This window comes from Platichthys flesus, chromosome 5 (assembly GCF_949316205.1).
Source record: "Platichthys flesus chromosome 5, fPlaFle2.1, whole genome shotgun sequence".
Classification (NCBI taxonomy): Eukaryota; Metazoa; Chordata; class Actinopteri; order Pleuronectiformes; family Pleuronectidae; genus Platichthys; species Platichthys flesus.
Genome location: NC_084949.1, coordinates 25631050 through 25646145, shown reverse-complemented (window position 1 = coordinate 25646145; position 15096 = coordinate 25631050). Strand labels below are relative to the sequence as shown.

Below are 15096 nucleotides of genomic sequence, written 5' to 3'. Positions count from 1 at the left end.
GCCATCTTTGTTTAGGTCTCGACTTGAGGTGAAAACTTTACCTCACTTTTTTTTGGGGGGGGGTGGGGGGGCTCCATGAAGAGGAGAGAGAACTCTGGGTAAAGGAGGATCTCTCTGCAAACTTGAAGACTGTGGACTATGAAAATGTCACTACTGCCAAAGACACAAAGTAGTGCATGAGAGAACATGGCTACCAGCGAGGTGAAGCTAAGTGACTCGTAAGAATTAAGAATTTACATGCATGCTAATCAAAAATGATCCGATCTGCTTTTAAGGAACTTATGTTTTGAACAACTGAACAATGATACCATGTAAGGGCGGTGGGAGTGACAAAGTAGAACTTAATGTTACAGTACTGTGTCTATTTCAATTTTTCTTTCTTGAGTGGGTTATTCGGGCTGGGGCTTCATTACGCTTGAAACAAGACGAAAAAACTTTGGAGAACGTATCAAAGCTTAATTTTTTTGTTTTGTTTTGTTTTTAAACAGAAGACAATTTTATCTTGCCTTTTTCATTTACATTTTTATTTTCTCGGTTCCTTTGAACTCTCACACAGCCTTAGTCTTTTTCTTTGTCTCTTTTTCTCGTTCTTTTCTTGTTCTTTGGTTTTTGCGTTGTGTTGTTGTAAATGAGGATTTAAAAAAAAAAGCGTAATGTCTTTCAAGGTGCCAAAACTGAATGATTCTGAACTTGGATGCATCAATCCTGATGACGAATAAAAATCGAACCCCCCGTAGGGAACAGAACAAGTCATTGTTGTATCGTGTTTGCTCTAAAAAGACAAATATGAGTGAAGTTAGAGGCTTTGAGTTCTGGCCTGCGGAAACACTCACGTAGCGTTGTAGCATGAAATAGACAGAGGAAGACAAAAGCAAACGAGAGAAGGACAGTGACAGGATCTTTGGACCCGAATGTCTCAAAGCATTGAAAGTAAGTGATCTAAAAATGATCAGGGGAAATAAGGATGAAAGACAAACTATTAAAACCTCATGTACAAGTTCCCTTAGAATCGCTTTTGCCGACTGGGGCCAGGACATTTCTTTCTTTCCAGGTTGTCTCCAAGATTACAGATGTGCAAAAGTACACACACAGCACACAACCACCACCCGCTGAGTTCCGAGCGTTGAAGTTTTGAAGGTGAGTTTAACCCGTTAGCTTTCTTGCTAAGTGCAATAGCGACATTCATTTTGCAGTCTAGCTAGCTAATTAGCTAATCAGCTGTGGAGCAATGAATGGCCTTAAAAGCTAACTTCCAGGAGCGCACGTAGGTAAGTTCTAAATAATGTACTTCTTGTTCTTCGGTACCACTCCAATGTCCGTCTTTGTCTTAGCACCGCCATTACAGATACATGTTTGTGTTGCAGCGGCCCCCTTGTCATTTGTGTAGGTACTGCTTCTTCTGTTTCATCCGTGTCTATAAGCCTGCGAGAGATGTGATCAAATACAGACGACGTGAACACTCGAGAATGAACAAGTACGGACAGAAGGATTCGTCCATTTCCATCTACATATCTAACGTTGAGCATAAATGAGCCGTAAACGTTAGCTTCACTTTGCGTTCCTGACTATTTCAAAATGCCCAGATGTGTATGAAAACTAAAATGTAGTCACGGTTCTCAGAGAAACCATTAGAAGTGCTTTAGCTTCCCGGAGTGATAGTGGTTATTAGAATGCACCAGGACATTGCAGCACAGCAGGAGTTCCCCAGGGTACAGACTGTGTATTAGTACACGTTGGCGGGTGTTTATTTACCACTTGTACAACAGTTTATTTGTTTTTTTTACGTCCTCGCTCACTCGTGAGTTCAACAATTCCTGTGTCATTCATTCGCTCATCATCTTCACATCCTTGTTCACTCGTTCACTCGACAACTCTCTCTCACCCTCATTCACTTCCCCAGTCCGACCCCCTGTCCCTCTCTCTCTCTCTTCTTCGCTCACTCCCTCGCTCCTTCTCCCTGTTAGCCTAATAGCCTTCCACTATCAGGCTGACCTGCCGCTCCATCAGCGGTGGAATAAAAGTCAAATCGTTCCACATCAGCCTTGACGTCCTGCTGCGTGATACTGTGTCTCTATCTGGCCCCATCGCTCCCTCTCTCTCTCTCTCTCCATCCCTCTGTCCCTCTCTCTCTCGCTCTCCTCCCCTGGTGCGATGATCAAAGTGGCTGGCATGTCTCTCTGCAGCACTGCTGTGATCACTGAAGAGAGGCGAGCGAGCGAGGGAGGGAGGGAGCGAGGGAGGGAAAGGAGCAGTTGTTCACCCTGATTCAAGCAGCATCACAGTGCCCCCTTCTGGTGTGGAGGTACATTTAATCTCCTGTTAGTATTCGACCCCGGTGACCTCGGCGACCTGCATAAATCCTCTGAAGAACCATAAATACAGTGGAGAGTGAATTCAGTTCACTGACTAACTTATAGAGCCAGAGTTTCTTTGTCAGATTAACATCAGTGTGACCTTAAACCACATATTGTATCACCTACAACTCCTGTAAACTAAAGTTAAAGGATTTATTTTCTCAAGCTCATCCTCACACAACTGACGGACACTGAGTCGCCATCTTAAATACCCACAATCCAACTTAACCAAGTCACATGATGTATCACAACAGTGTGTATTATAAAGCTCTTTTCTAGTCTTCATGACCACTCAGAGCACTTTGCAGTTTTTGCCATTCACCCACTCACACGTGTTCACACAGTGTGTCTCTATGTGCAGCCCTTTCTGAACATCTCCAACCTGTGTGGCAGTTTTTAAACCCTTGATACACAAATATCTAAAAGGTAGAGATGTGTTGTCTTTTCCACACACACAATTCCACCAACACGTGACACATGTCCTAGCCAATCAGGGTCAATCAGTGCTCTGCCCTGTGCCACTGTTTACCCCTCTTCAGATTAAAAGAGGAACCATGAAACGTGAGATTTAATATGACAGGCGGATATTTATTGAGTAGATGGAAAAAGAAAAGTAAAATGTAAAAGCATTTTTAAAGTAGTTTTTGCCATTTTGATTTTAAAATAGTCAGTTTCTAATCCATAAAGACAGAATGAGGAGATCTGTTGCTTTTTGGCTGCAGGAGGTTTCTGCTCCTGTGAAGCCAAGAACTAGTTTGGCAAACAAACGCCCCATAAACCTACAAACTGTCGCTTTGCAATTTTGTTTTTGTATGGATTAAACAAATTAGATATGTTAATTAATGAGCTCCAAAGGTGCTTTTTATTTTTATTCTATAATTGTATTTTATTACTTGTGGACAGAGCGTGGCCAGATGTTTCCCCCTTGGTTCTGGTCCTTGTGTGAAGCTAAGGTAACTAGCTGCTGGATGTAGCTTCATGTTTAATTTACAGAGAGAAGAAAGCAATGTCTTTGTGGTTGTGGAACATTGATTTAGATTATTTTTGTTCTTTTTGTTCTAATTTTATTTTAACTATAGTTAATATAATTACAATTAAAAGCTGCAGCCCTCAGGTAAGGTTTCAAAATGTCTACGTTGGATTGGTTTATGACAATAAACAGACAGAGAGCACAGACATTCTTGAAATTTCAAAAACTAAATCATAATTTCTACATGTAGCACGTACAAGCTTCACAATTACTGTTAAAATGTGAATGCTAATTATTTTAGCGGGATGCAGCTGGTCTAGAGCTTTATTATTTGATGAGAATAGAGGACCACGTTTCCTAAACGGCAGATAAAAGCGTAATAGAACATTTGTCTTTATCAGGTGAGCTCGGAGGCATCGTGGCTGATTGGTGTGACGCGGCAGCTCGGACAGGGGGGGGAGCAGATTTGGGGGAACAGCTGCTGTGTCCTCCCTCACCTGCAATTAGCAATCTTTTTAGGTCACGGACAGTTAGGGGCTATGGAACAAGGCATGCTCAGACACACACACACACAAACGCACACACATACACACACACACTCACACAGAGTGCGAGAGAGAGAGAGAGAGACAACAGACTGAGGTTAATGTCAATCACTTCTAACTTTAAATGAGTTTTAATAATAATATTTAGCAGTCCTGACATGATGTTATAAGCTGGTGTGTCAGACAGAGAGAACAGGAGAACAGACAGACAGACAGACAGACAGACGCTGATCTGCAGGAAAAAGAAATTGTGAGAAACAGAAAAAGAACGAGTGTTGGTGAAAGATAAGAGCTGGGACTCTTCGCCTGGTGCTCAGACTGTGTCATGAATACAAAACTCTGTGTGAGTGTTTGCCCGGGTGAGGAGCACTGCAGTAAGAAGTAGTAAAATGAAGCCCTGATGCACCGGAGCAGATGTAGACCTCGCTCTGATATGATGAGGTGCACAGATAGCAGGTATGCTGGGGACAAAGGCATCCGTCAATTTTGTAATGGAGTCACTGGCGGACCACCAAACACAGTTAATGTGTTTTTATATGATGCGGAAGAGCACGGGCGAGCGCATTCAGTAAAACTTGAACACATGACTGCGTGACATTTATCGGTAATCCAAGCTTTTTTTAATCCAAGCGTAGTAAGTAGCTCATGAAAAGATTTCCAATGCTAATTTAAAGCACTTTAATTGATACTAATTGCCTGCAAAAGTCTAACCTAATAAGAATTGACCTCCCAGTAGCAGAACAAGGAAAATTCATGGTTTAAAGATGAGCTGCAGGTGTCAAGCTTCGTAAATACACAACTCTCACAACTGTACGGCACAAACAGGGAAACTGCTGAGGAGGTTATGTTTTCACCCCTGTCTGTTTGTGTGTTGGTTTGTTCGTGAGCGAGATTACACAAGAACAAAGGAACAGATTAAGATGAAACTTGGTGGAACGATGTGCTGTGGGTCAGGAAAGAACCCATACAAGTTTGGTGTAGATCTGGATCAGGGGTCGGATCCAGTACTTTTGTTTTTATCACTTTCTTAATTATACAAAATATTGTGTTTTCCAGGGAATAATTCATGGATCTTGATGAAAAGGGAACTGATATCCATATTTGTGTGAAATCTGGTGCAGCTCGATTGAATTGGAGGGACTGTTGATGTTGAGATGTTAACTGACCAACATGAAATCTAATTGTAAAGACATGAAAGCCAATCAGTCGTCAGACCTTCTGGAGCTTGTTTGAATCATTTGTAGCATTTACACAACGCTCCTTCACATAATCTATTCAAACACACACTGAAACGTCTGATACGCACACAAGTTGCCTCCCTGCTGTGTTGTTAGCACAATAAGAAAGCGCACGGCAGCAGTGCACAGTAGCAGCGCGGCGTCCACTGGGCCCATGCATGATGAAAAGCAAGTACTCGTGCTTCAAAATGAAAGCAGCCCCCTAATGGCACATGTGAGCATCAATATATCATTTTGTGGTCGGCTGGAAACTCCAGAAAAGAAACTCTGCATCAACCACGGCACACAACACAACATCTCCAATATGAACCACACTATGAAGACGAACTGCCACAGCACATCCAGGAGCCTCCCACTCCAACTCCATCACCTCCTGCACACCCCTCCTTTTGCCCTCCCTTGTGGCCAAAAGGCGAACAGCACCTGTTCCTGCCGTGCTACAGGTCTGCACCACAAACCCTAACCCACCAAGGGAGCACACACGCTGTGAATACTAATTATTAAAAGAGATTGCCTGCATTTTTTTTTTTTTTTATAGCACCGATGACTGAGCATGCTGGAGAGAGAAACACACGGGGAAAAGACTCGTCTTGACATTTCTGTGATATCGGACCGACCGTTTCAATATCTGTGGAAATTAAGAAGTCTCTCCCAAAGCAATAAGCTGCAGCCCACACTCCATCCTGTGGTGTTATTAAGTGGTATTCCCAAAGCTCCATGCTCCATTTCACATGAACAGAACACAGACTGTGGGATCGAGCTCAGAGGCAATTTACAGAGACGGATAAGAGCTTGTGTTCCACCTCTACGTGTGAGAGTGTGTGTCTACACCATCCACTCAAACCACTGTCGGTCCAAATGGTGCATCCATTATACACATTTATATGCACATTGTCAGGCAGAAATAAAGGGAGCAGATGTAACAACGACATGCTGCTAAACAAAGCACGCTAATATGACAGACAATACTGCTGTTATTTGGATTCTGTTTCCGTACGCCTGGAAAACCCTGCAGACACACACTCACACACACACACACACACACGCACACACATCACAGAGACAAAAACAATAAGGACGGAGAGAACGAGAACAACAGAGATCCTAATTGCTATAATTATGATCGCCCACTCAAGGAGGACAAAAACACCGTGCTGCAGTAACAATTACAAGTTGTTAAATACAGATTCTGCATTACAAATCAGTTTTCCTCTTACAGAGAAAAAGTTGCAGGCTAAGTTTCTTCGCGTTTTATCAAAGGAGGGTTCCCGGTTTGAATCCTGGTTCGGCCAAGGCCTGGAACAGTCCCCCCCCCCCCCCCCCCCCCATGTCTTTGTGGGTTTTCTCCGGGTACTCCAGATTCCTCCCACAGTCCTAAGACATACATTTAGCATACGTGTGAATGGTTGTTTGTCTCTGAATAGCCCCTTTCACACTGGTCATAGAACACACTAACATATGGCTTTTGTCTGCAATGAGAATGGATATGGTCGGAGATCCCACCTGGGTGAAATGAGTCTGCAGTAGACATGTTTGTTATCTGCTCCGGCTCCGATCTGCAGTGATGGAAACATGACATTCTAACTGATCCTTTATTTTGGCAGTCGAGACGCTGACGCTGCACCATGAACGTCTAGATATTGATAACAGTCGTGAGCCTTTTATGGTTTTATTTTCCTCTTATCAGAATACGACACTGGCACGACGTCGGGATGAGAGAGCTTCTCAGTTTCCAGTGCGTTTGTGAAGTTGATGTCGTTATTTCTTCAATTCTCATACGTTCGGGAATAAATCGGACATTTCTCAGCTGACACAGAAAACAGAAATAAACAAAAACCACCTGATTGAGTGACTCCATGTCACGAGCACTTTCAATGTGGCGTGCACCCAGATAAAACCCATTGTGTCTGACTTGAACCAGCGCGCCCTCATTTGAACGGTGGCAGGTGGTGCGAGACGCGGCGAGAGAACGAGGACACGGCATTGACCTGGTTTGAATGGGAGAGCGCAGACGTAAGAAAGGTGATTACTGGTTGTTAGCGTCGCTCGACTGAAAGTGACGTGAGGGGCCCCAGCTGGAGAGAGAGCACAACAAACGGGAAGGAAAAGCAATCGAGAGGGACGAGTTAAAAAACAGCAGCAAATCTAGGGGAAAGAAAAAGAGGAGAGGAAAGAAGCAGATGAGGAAGATGAGGCCACGATCAAAGTGACATTGAGTTAAAGGAGGAAGGAGGAGGAGCAGGAGATAACTGTGATCTTAAACCAGGGAGAGCCCGCGATGCAGAGGAGAGGAGGAGCAGACTCTTACTCCACTTCGAGCTGGAGTCTCTTTCTGGTTCAGGAAACGACCCGAGCATCACCGAGCACGGAGAGGGAACCAGCAGATAAGAGAAAAACTAACTTTATTCATCAATCACACGGGAGGTTTCTTTGAATTGCTTCTTCACATTTATTATCCACAAAGCTGATGAAGTCCGATGACACTGTGCCTTCTATCCTATTGGTCGAGAAGTCAAGGTGTGTATGTGTGTGTGTGAGTGGGGGGGACGGGTCTAGCCTGGACTCAGGTTCTGGATGTTCTCCAGACGTTCTTGGTAGAGAGACTGGAAGGTTCGGGCTAAGCTGAGGAGTGGAGCGTCACAATTCTCCATCTCCCTCTGTGAAACACAAACATGGGCCACAGTGATTAAAGCTTGTCTAGCACTCGTAAACACAAGAGGGCAAAGAGGATGATGTCCGCCATGTCCCCACGGAGTCAAATGAAGACACAATACACTGTGACATCTGCATTAAACTACACTCACGGCTGATGTCTCGTGGTAATCCAACCCCTGGCTCTGGGCCCACTCCTGGGCCACGGCTGTCTGCACCTCTCTTCGAGTGGACAGGTCGGACTTGTTGCCCACCAGGACGCCTGAAACACACAGATACATGTTGACATCAACAAACATACAGCAAGTTATTAACATGGACAATAGGTAAAATAGCTACTGCCCTGTTTCTTAGTCTGAGGACGTTAAAACAATCTGTGAACAGCTGACGGCCTTTCGATTGTGATTGTAAAAAGTAAATAAATTCAGGATGGGGCTTTGTTGGGCCTTTATCTTAAATCTGCCAGAAAACTTGTTTCCTAAATGATGTCTATGATTAGTTGAATGTGATGTTTTACTTCACCTGGAACCTGGAGACCCTGGACGTGACCACGGACTCTCTCCATCCAGCGGCTGCAGTTGGCAAACGACTGCTCGCTGGTCAGGTCGAAAACCAGGCACAGCAGAGATGGCTCACCCCACTGGGAAGGGGCACACATTGGGGAATAAGGAGAGGGGGGGGGGATAATAAAGGGAAGATTAGTTGCTTTTGGACAGGCACTGAAGTCCAGACATTTTCCTGAGATGTTCCAATAACAAGATGCTAGAGCTTTTGACGATAACAGCTGATGTAGTGTAAAAAATACACTTTGCATTCTAAAGTGAAATGAATATGTGATGTTCTGTTTCCTGCTTTACTCTACTGAGGCTCCAGCCCTTCGCTGAATGTTATGGAAATGTTCCTGCTGTGTTCTTCACATGCATGTGAAACACAAAACCAATTTTCTGGACAAGCATTCTATCCAGAAACTGATTTATTCTCACATCCTGTTACTTTTTCTTCCTCTGTGACTGAACTTATCCTCCTTCAGTAGCTCCCCTGGTTTTATAAATTCTCTAGTTTCATGCAAATGGAGAATCTCTCACCATTTTCTCGCAGGCTTCCACTAACGTCTCCTTCCCTGCAGAGTCGGTGATGTAGAGCTCCTGGGGGGATGTAGCACATGGAGATTTAGTCAAATGACATGGTTTTAAACTTACCAGTTTATTGAGGGAAGGATATTAATGTTCCTCCCACACTGCTGCACTATTGTCTACAGACTACAGATGAGAAGCTGACAATATTATGTTGAGTGATAAGACTCAATTTCTAACCACCCACCTCCGATGATTTAGGGAATTATGGAAAAATAAAGAAGCTTGAATGTTGGAAGACAAGTGAGTTCTCAACATGGCAGCTGGTAAAGTGAGAAGCAGTGGTGGTTGAGACTGGAAGAAGAAGAGACACTCACCACACTGTCACTGGTCTCTGGGATGTTCACACATTTTACCAGTAGCTCCACTCCGGTCGTCTGCAGAACAACAACCAGCACATCATGAATTCCTTCTGTCATGTCAAGTTAAAAGACCTTTATGAATAAAAACTTCTGTTATTCTAGTTTTCATGACTTCTTCTGCTGAATATTATCCAAGGATCTCGTGTTTTTTTATCTTCATTTTCTTATGTGTGCATTTACAATTTCCTTTACAGGGGAAATCACATTATAACCATACCTAGCAAAACACTAATTTTACATCTCCAATGTTCTTTATACGGTTGATCGTGACTAAGACAAGAGATGAGACAGGACGGGGCAAGAGGAGGAGAGGAGGAGAGGAGGAGAGTAGAGGAGAGGACAGGAGGAGAGGAGGAGAGGAGGAGAGAGGAGAGAGGAGAGGAGGAGAGGAGGAGAGGAACTTGTAACACAGTACAATGACCTCTCAGCCCTGATTTATAGCTAACGTCAAAACATTGCTAATCAGCAGCTTTGGCCAAACCTTCTCTCCTGTGTCTCCATTACTCTGGATCTTATTATTTTTAATGTCCCAATAAAGATGAGACGATCCTTCTGGGACCATCAGCTCTTTCTAAGAAGCCTAACAATGACACAAGCCCCCCCGAGTACCGTGTGACAGTCACCACACTGAGCTGATAGTTCGGATGTGAAGGGAGAGCCTGTGCTTTCTGACTTACAACTACATATGTTCACCTATGATGATGTTGTGATGTTTCTCGACTGGTCGAACACGTATATTACTGGGACGGACTGCAGCTCCATTACTTGACTGCTCAGACTCAGACTCATTTCTGGAGAGCAGGAGGAAGTGAGGCATTCCATCTTTATATATGATCTATGTAATATTTAAAAAATGCACATACACACACATTGCGGTGAAAACAATATCCTGTTTCTGGTTTATCTGGTGAGCACGGTAAAAAGACCTGTCCCGGTTGGCAGCAAATAAAAACTCAGTTGTTGGAGTAAAACTAAAATGACCACATGTATTATTCTCCTGTCTGTAAACCTCTATGTGTTATATAATGAAGAAGGCAAATGTCTCAGCCCCAACAGCAGATTGTCTTGATGTAAAGAAGAATCTGCCGAGGCTGCAGTCATACAGCAAGTCATTTCTTTTAAGTGAATAAAGGGCAAACAGAGGAGAGCCTCAGGAGGATGTGACAAATCTGGTCTCGTCAAGTTGCACCTTTTTTCAAAAGGTAGGAGATCTGAAGACGTCCTAAGTGGCCGGGGCGGCTGCTGGCTGCTGCCTTGAGCCGCTCTGCATTCAGGAGTGAGGGATCAGTGGCGACCTTGAGGAAGCAAGTTGAGGATTCCTCACATCAGCAACAAACTCTAAATTGATCGGATCTCCAGAGCTCACACGTAAGTGAACGTGTCAAACCTCGATAACACACTTTTCACACCCACTGCCCCTGTGATATACAATCACACACAGAAACACACACTTCAACATACACCTGCTTCCTACACAGAAACGGTCAATAGCCAGAATCCAGTGGCATACACACAAACACACAGATGCCGTGGAGGTCCCACTTAGGAGCAGGGTCTAATGAGCCGATGTGATGCATGGGAAGCCGCTCGCTGGAATGTCAATGAGCGCCTATTAGCCGCAAATAAGCTCGGAATATTGCTAACGGCCCGTCTGACATTTTCAAAGGAGGACGTGATCAGCATGGCCGACAGCCTGCGCTACCCTTCAAAATCCAAAGTTGAAGAACATCGGGAAGGACTTGGGCGTCTGCACAGGGAGCGACTCTTCACAGCACAAGTTAGTTTCCCCGAGTCGCAGCGGTGAGGACACGCTGCTTGCTGTTTCCCGCCCGCAGAGCAAATTCAACCTGACATGTTTAATGCAGCTTTATACAGCTACTTACAATGCACCTTGGAATCAGGAGAGCATAGTGGGTTCAGAGTCACGTCTGAATACACATAGGATAAGAATCTTGTCCTAATGCGTCCTGAAGGGCAGTGGGCTCCAAATCAAATGAGATCATTAACATTCTAGTCTGACAGTGGCACCAACTGAAGCCTTATATAGTGTCCAGAGGAGGATTCATCCCCATAGACTGTAAGAGGAGATGATGAGTACAGAAGAAAGTGTGTGGGAAACTTCCTATCTTTCTGTTAAAGCTACCACCACTATAGAAAATGATCTAAACGATAATAGGGCACACACAGAAACTCCTGGAATCAGAAAAGGCACGAGGACACAGCTTGAAAGTATTTGAAGGTGAAGCTGCTCTTACACAACACACACACACCCCCACAGACACACACACACACAAATATTTCAACAAATATAAAGCAAGTCACCGCCTTCATATGGGTGTGTTAACGGCTGCATAGCAACAGCATAGAGCGTGACCGGCTGTCTCCCAGTGCTTCCAGTTGATAAACCAGAGTGTCTGCAGGAACCCGGGTGTTGATCTACAGGTGGACATGTTCATATGTGTGCGACTTCTCTTTGTCCTTCTCCCACTGCTTTTATTCGCTTGTGTTTTTATCTTTTTACCGTCACGTTGTGTAGTGATGTGTTTACACTTCAGCGAGCAACACACACTAAGCCTGTGCAGCACGATTGAAGAAGCTTTCTACTTTACGTTAATACACTGCTGGTCCGACATGATGACACATGCACAGCATCACAAGGGACTCCAGGTTTGAGACGCACAGAGAAACTGAACACTGTTGTTGTGGCGCTTGTTAAGTACCTGTTCTGGTGACTTTCCAGAATCCTGCTGTATTAATTATCGACATTCCTGTCACCTCCGAACCCCCGATACCGCTGACACAGCAAGAGCTGAACACACACACAAACACACACACACACACACACACACACACAGACACACACTTGGCAATTGTCCAGAATTGTGGTCACTAACCTTTGCTGTACCCTAACCAGCTGCAAGGCTTAATAGTAAACTCAGTAAATGTAACACAATAAATGTGCACAAGCCTCTTAAGTGCATGTATTGATTCTCACATGTAAATGCCTTTACTTGCATGTGCAGTGCAGGGACGGAGTCAGCAGCCCTTGAAGCATTGACGGAGGGGGATTCAGGGAACAGCCGTGACCCCATATATCACAGAGTCAGGTTAATGACACGGTTCCCTCCCTCCTGCAGATTAGCATAAATAATGCAGATTAGCCTTCTCTGCATCAGCATTAATTGGAGCACTGTGCTGTGTTGCACTTCGGTGATTCCTGCGGTACATTTCAGAGACCTCCACAGGTCCTTGAAAAGCCTGCGAGGGAGTTCCATTAAAGAAACCAGCCACGGTCTGATCGGGTTTTAAGAGATCAGCATTGATCCACGATCATGTCTGAGATGAACTAAAAGTCTTGACCTCAGGCAAATGACCTGAAATTAAATTTTGATGTTTCAATAATTGCCTGATTCTGCAATTATTGATTGAATTTCAAGTATGACACTCCTTGCTCCCCCGACTACTTTATTGCTGCTCAACCGCAGCGTATCAGTAAAGATATATGGATGCTGTGAAGATCTCCCTGGGGGCCTCCTGTAAATGTAATGTTGAATACTGAGTGTGTGTGTGTGTGTGGGGGGGGGGGGATTTTGCAAAATAAAGCAGCAGATTTTGCTGATCCACTCGCTGCTGTGCTCTCAGCTCAGAGCTGAACACTGGACAAACGCTGCAGCACTTCATGGGGCGTGCTTCAGGGTGTTCCCAACATGCTGCTGGGTGTTCTGGGCCGGCAATGAGCCAGAGCTAAGCTTCACGAGCGGTCCCTTCAAACCAGAGGGGAAGATCTCAGCTGCTCTACCTGGATGTAGAGACACAACATGAGCCCGGAGCCCGGCTCTGCAACAGAGAGCGGCTCAATCCCTAAATCCCTCAAGCAGCTGTGGTACAAGTGATTCCTCTGTCACGCTTGATATAAACTGTACATGCTTATCATTATGAGGAGGGGTGGTGCACGGGCTTTTCTCCACACACACACAGACACACACACAGTGTATATTGGAATGCGTATCATTGTCCTTGTGCGTTTATACTCTCACCATGCTGTAGTTCTTCTGGAAGAGGGTACCATCACTGTGGAACACATGGGAGAGGGCACTTTTCCCCACGGCAGCATCTCCTGCACAGACACACACACACACACACATACACACATACACACATACACACAGACAAAGTGATAGAAAGAGTTTGTTTCAAAAATGTCATAACCACTATAAAAACACATCCTGCTCGCTGCACATTATTGTAAATACAAACCCTGAATGCTTTAAATAATATGTGCATGTATAGAAACGTATATAACACACAATGTGCATGTTCCCCTGTTCACACATTTACACTTTACATTTATTTCCTTGCACTGCATTGTTGTGTCTTTGCACAAATTGTGTGCAGCACCAGGTGTTCATACTCTCATGGTGTTGTTCCAATCTACTGTATATTAACCTACTTTCTTTACATGCTAATGCTAATGAACAGTGCAGTTCCGATAATGTAAGTAATATTGTGTTATTCTTTAACTTATTTGTTACGTTGTTGTTGTCCTCGTCCCTGGCTGTGTGTCTACTTCTCTGTAAACAAAGTAAAACTCCTTGTATTTGTACACGTACTCAAACTGTTAAATCCCCACGATGCGTAACTACACTTTGACTGTTTGGTAAAGTGTGAAACAACAGTTGTGTGTTTGTTGATGCATCTCGGCTGTTAGCATCGGATGTGTTAGCTTTAGCTCGTGGACGCGGACCGATGGAGTTAGTTTGTTGAAGACTCACCGACGAGCAGACATCTTGCCCTCAGCTTCACCATGACGCTACAACAACGTCCACACAATGTGAGTCAACGCGCCGGCTTCATTAAAAACGTTAAATACACAAATTTAGATTCTGGAGAAATCTACTTCCGCCTCGGCAACATCCACACAGCGCGTCTCTTAGCAACCAGCCTCACGTAGTCTCTCATTGGCCCAACTGCGGAGGACGTAAGCGCGTAGCTGCGCTGTCATTGGCTGGTTGAGGTGACGTAGGAGAGAGAGAGAGATAGGTTGTGGTGGATTTTTCCTCTGAGTTTGTCTGTTCAGGTAAATTCCGTCCTCGTGCCTGCGTGTTAGAAGTTGAAAAACAGCTTTAAACTGGAACAGATTTAATACTTTAGACTTTGGGGAAGTTTATTTATCGAACACGTTGATAAAGTTCATACTGTTCATTATAGGAAATGTCGTAAAAGCTGACACGTCAAATGTAAAACCAAGCTTTACCACTAGAGGTCGGAATGTCGTGCCTGAGCCTCACTAAATCACACATTCTTTGTTCTTATTGCAGATGTTTACATTATTATTAATATAGGAGAGCTTGATCTCATCCTCTAATTAAATCATCTTTACTCTTTACTCTTTCTCATCTGTAACAGTGTAACCGTTTCTGTATCTGTTTTATATTTCTGTGTGATCCTTAAATTGCTTTTGAATTGTTTCTTATTCTTTGTCTAAAAAGCATAATGAATGGCAAATTGAACGATTGGTAGGAAATTAAAACAAAAATATAACTGAGCCATGGGAACATAAATAACATGTACATGTGTTTATCAATGGTTTAAAGACAGTTTTGTTTTATTTCCCTGTATGTTAATGACAGGTCGTCATCTACTGTGTACATTATCTGTACCTGATATTTAGTGTTGGTTATGTTGCACAACAAATAATACAATTACATAATTAAATTACATAAAAAGAAAAATACAACATAAATAGATATAATCCTCTCTTCGGCACAAATGAATCACATTTATATAACTGAGTGGTTTTACTATAGAGGTTGAATGAACTTGTTTTCCTGTTGTTAGTTCA

At 43.8% G+C, this 15096-nt stretch overlaps 1 protein-coding gene across 1 annotated transcript; it reads right to left on the bottom strand.

The window, feature by feature from the left end:
• Nucleotides 1-7492: 7492 nt before the first annotated feature.
• Nucleotides 7493-14205, bottom strand: ift27 (intraflagellar transport 27 homolog (Chlamydomonas)). Its single transcript, XM_062388040.1, has 7 exons — nucleotides 14027-14205; nucleotides 13292-13371; nucleotides 9210-9269; nucleotides 8845-8904; nucleotides 8282-8399; nucleotides 7912-8021; nucleotides 7493-7764 (listed from the first exon to the last, which is right to left on the bottom strand). The coding sequence occupies exons 1-7, from the start codon at nucleotides 14058-14060 to the stop codon at nucleotides 7660-7662; spliced, it is 567 nt and encodes a 188-aa protein (XP_062244024.1). The 5' UTR covers nucleotides 14061-14205; the 3' UTR covers nucleotides 7493-7659.
• Between the last annotated feature and the right edge of the window lie 891 nt (nucleotides 14206-15096).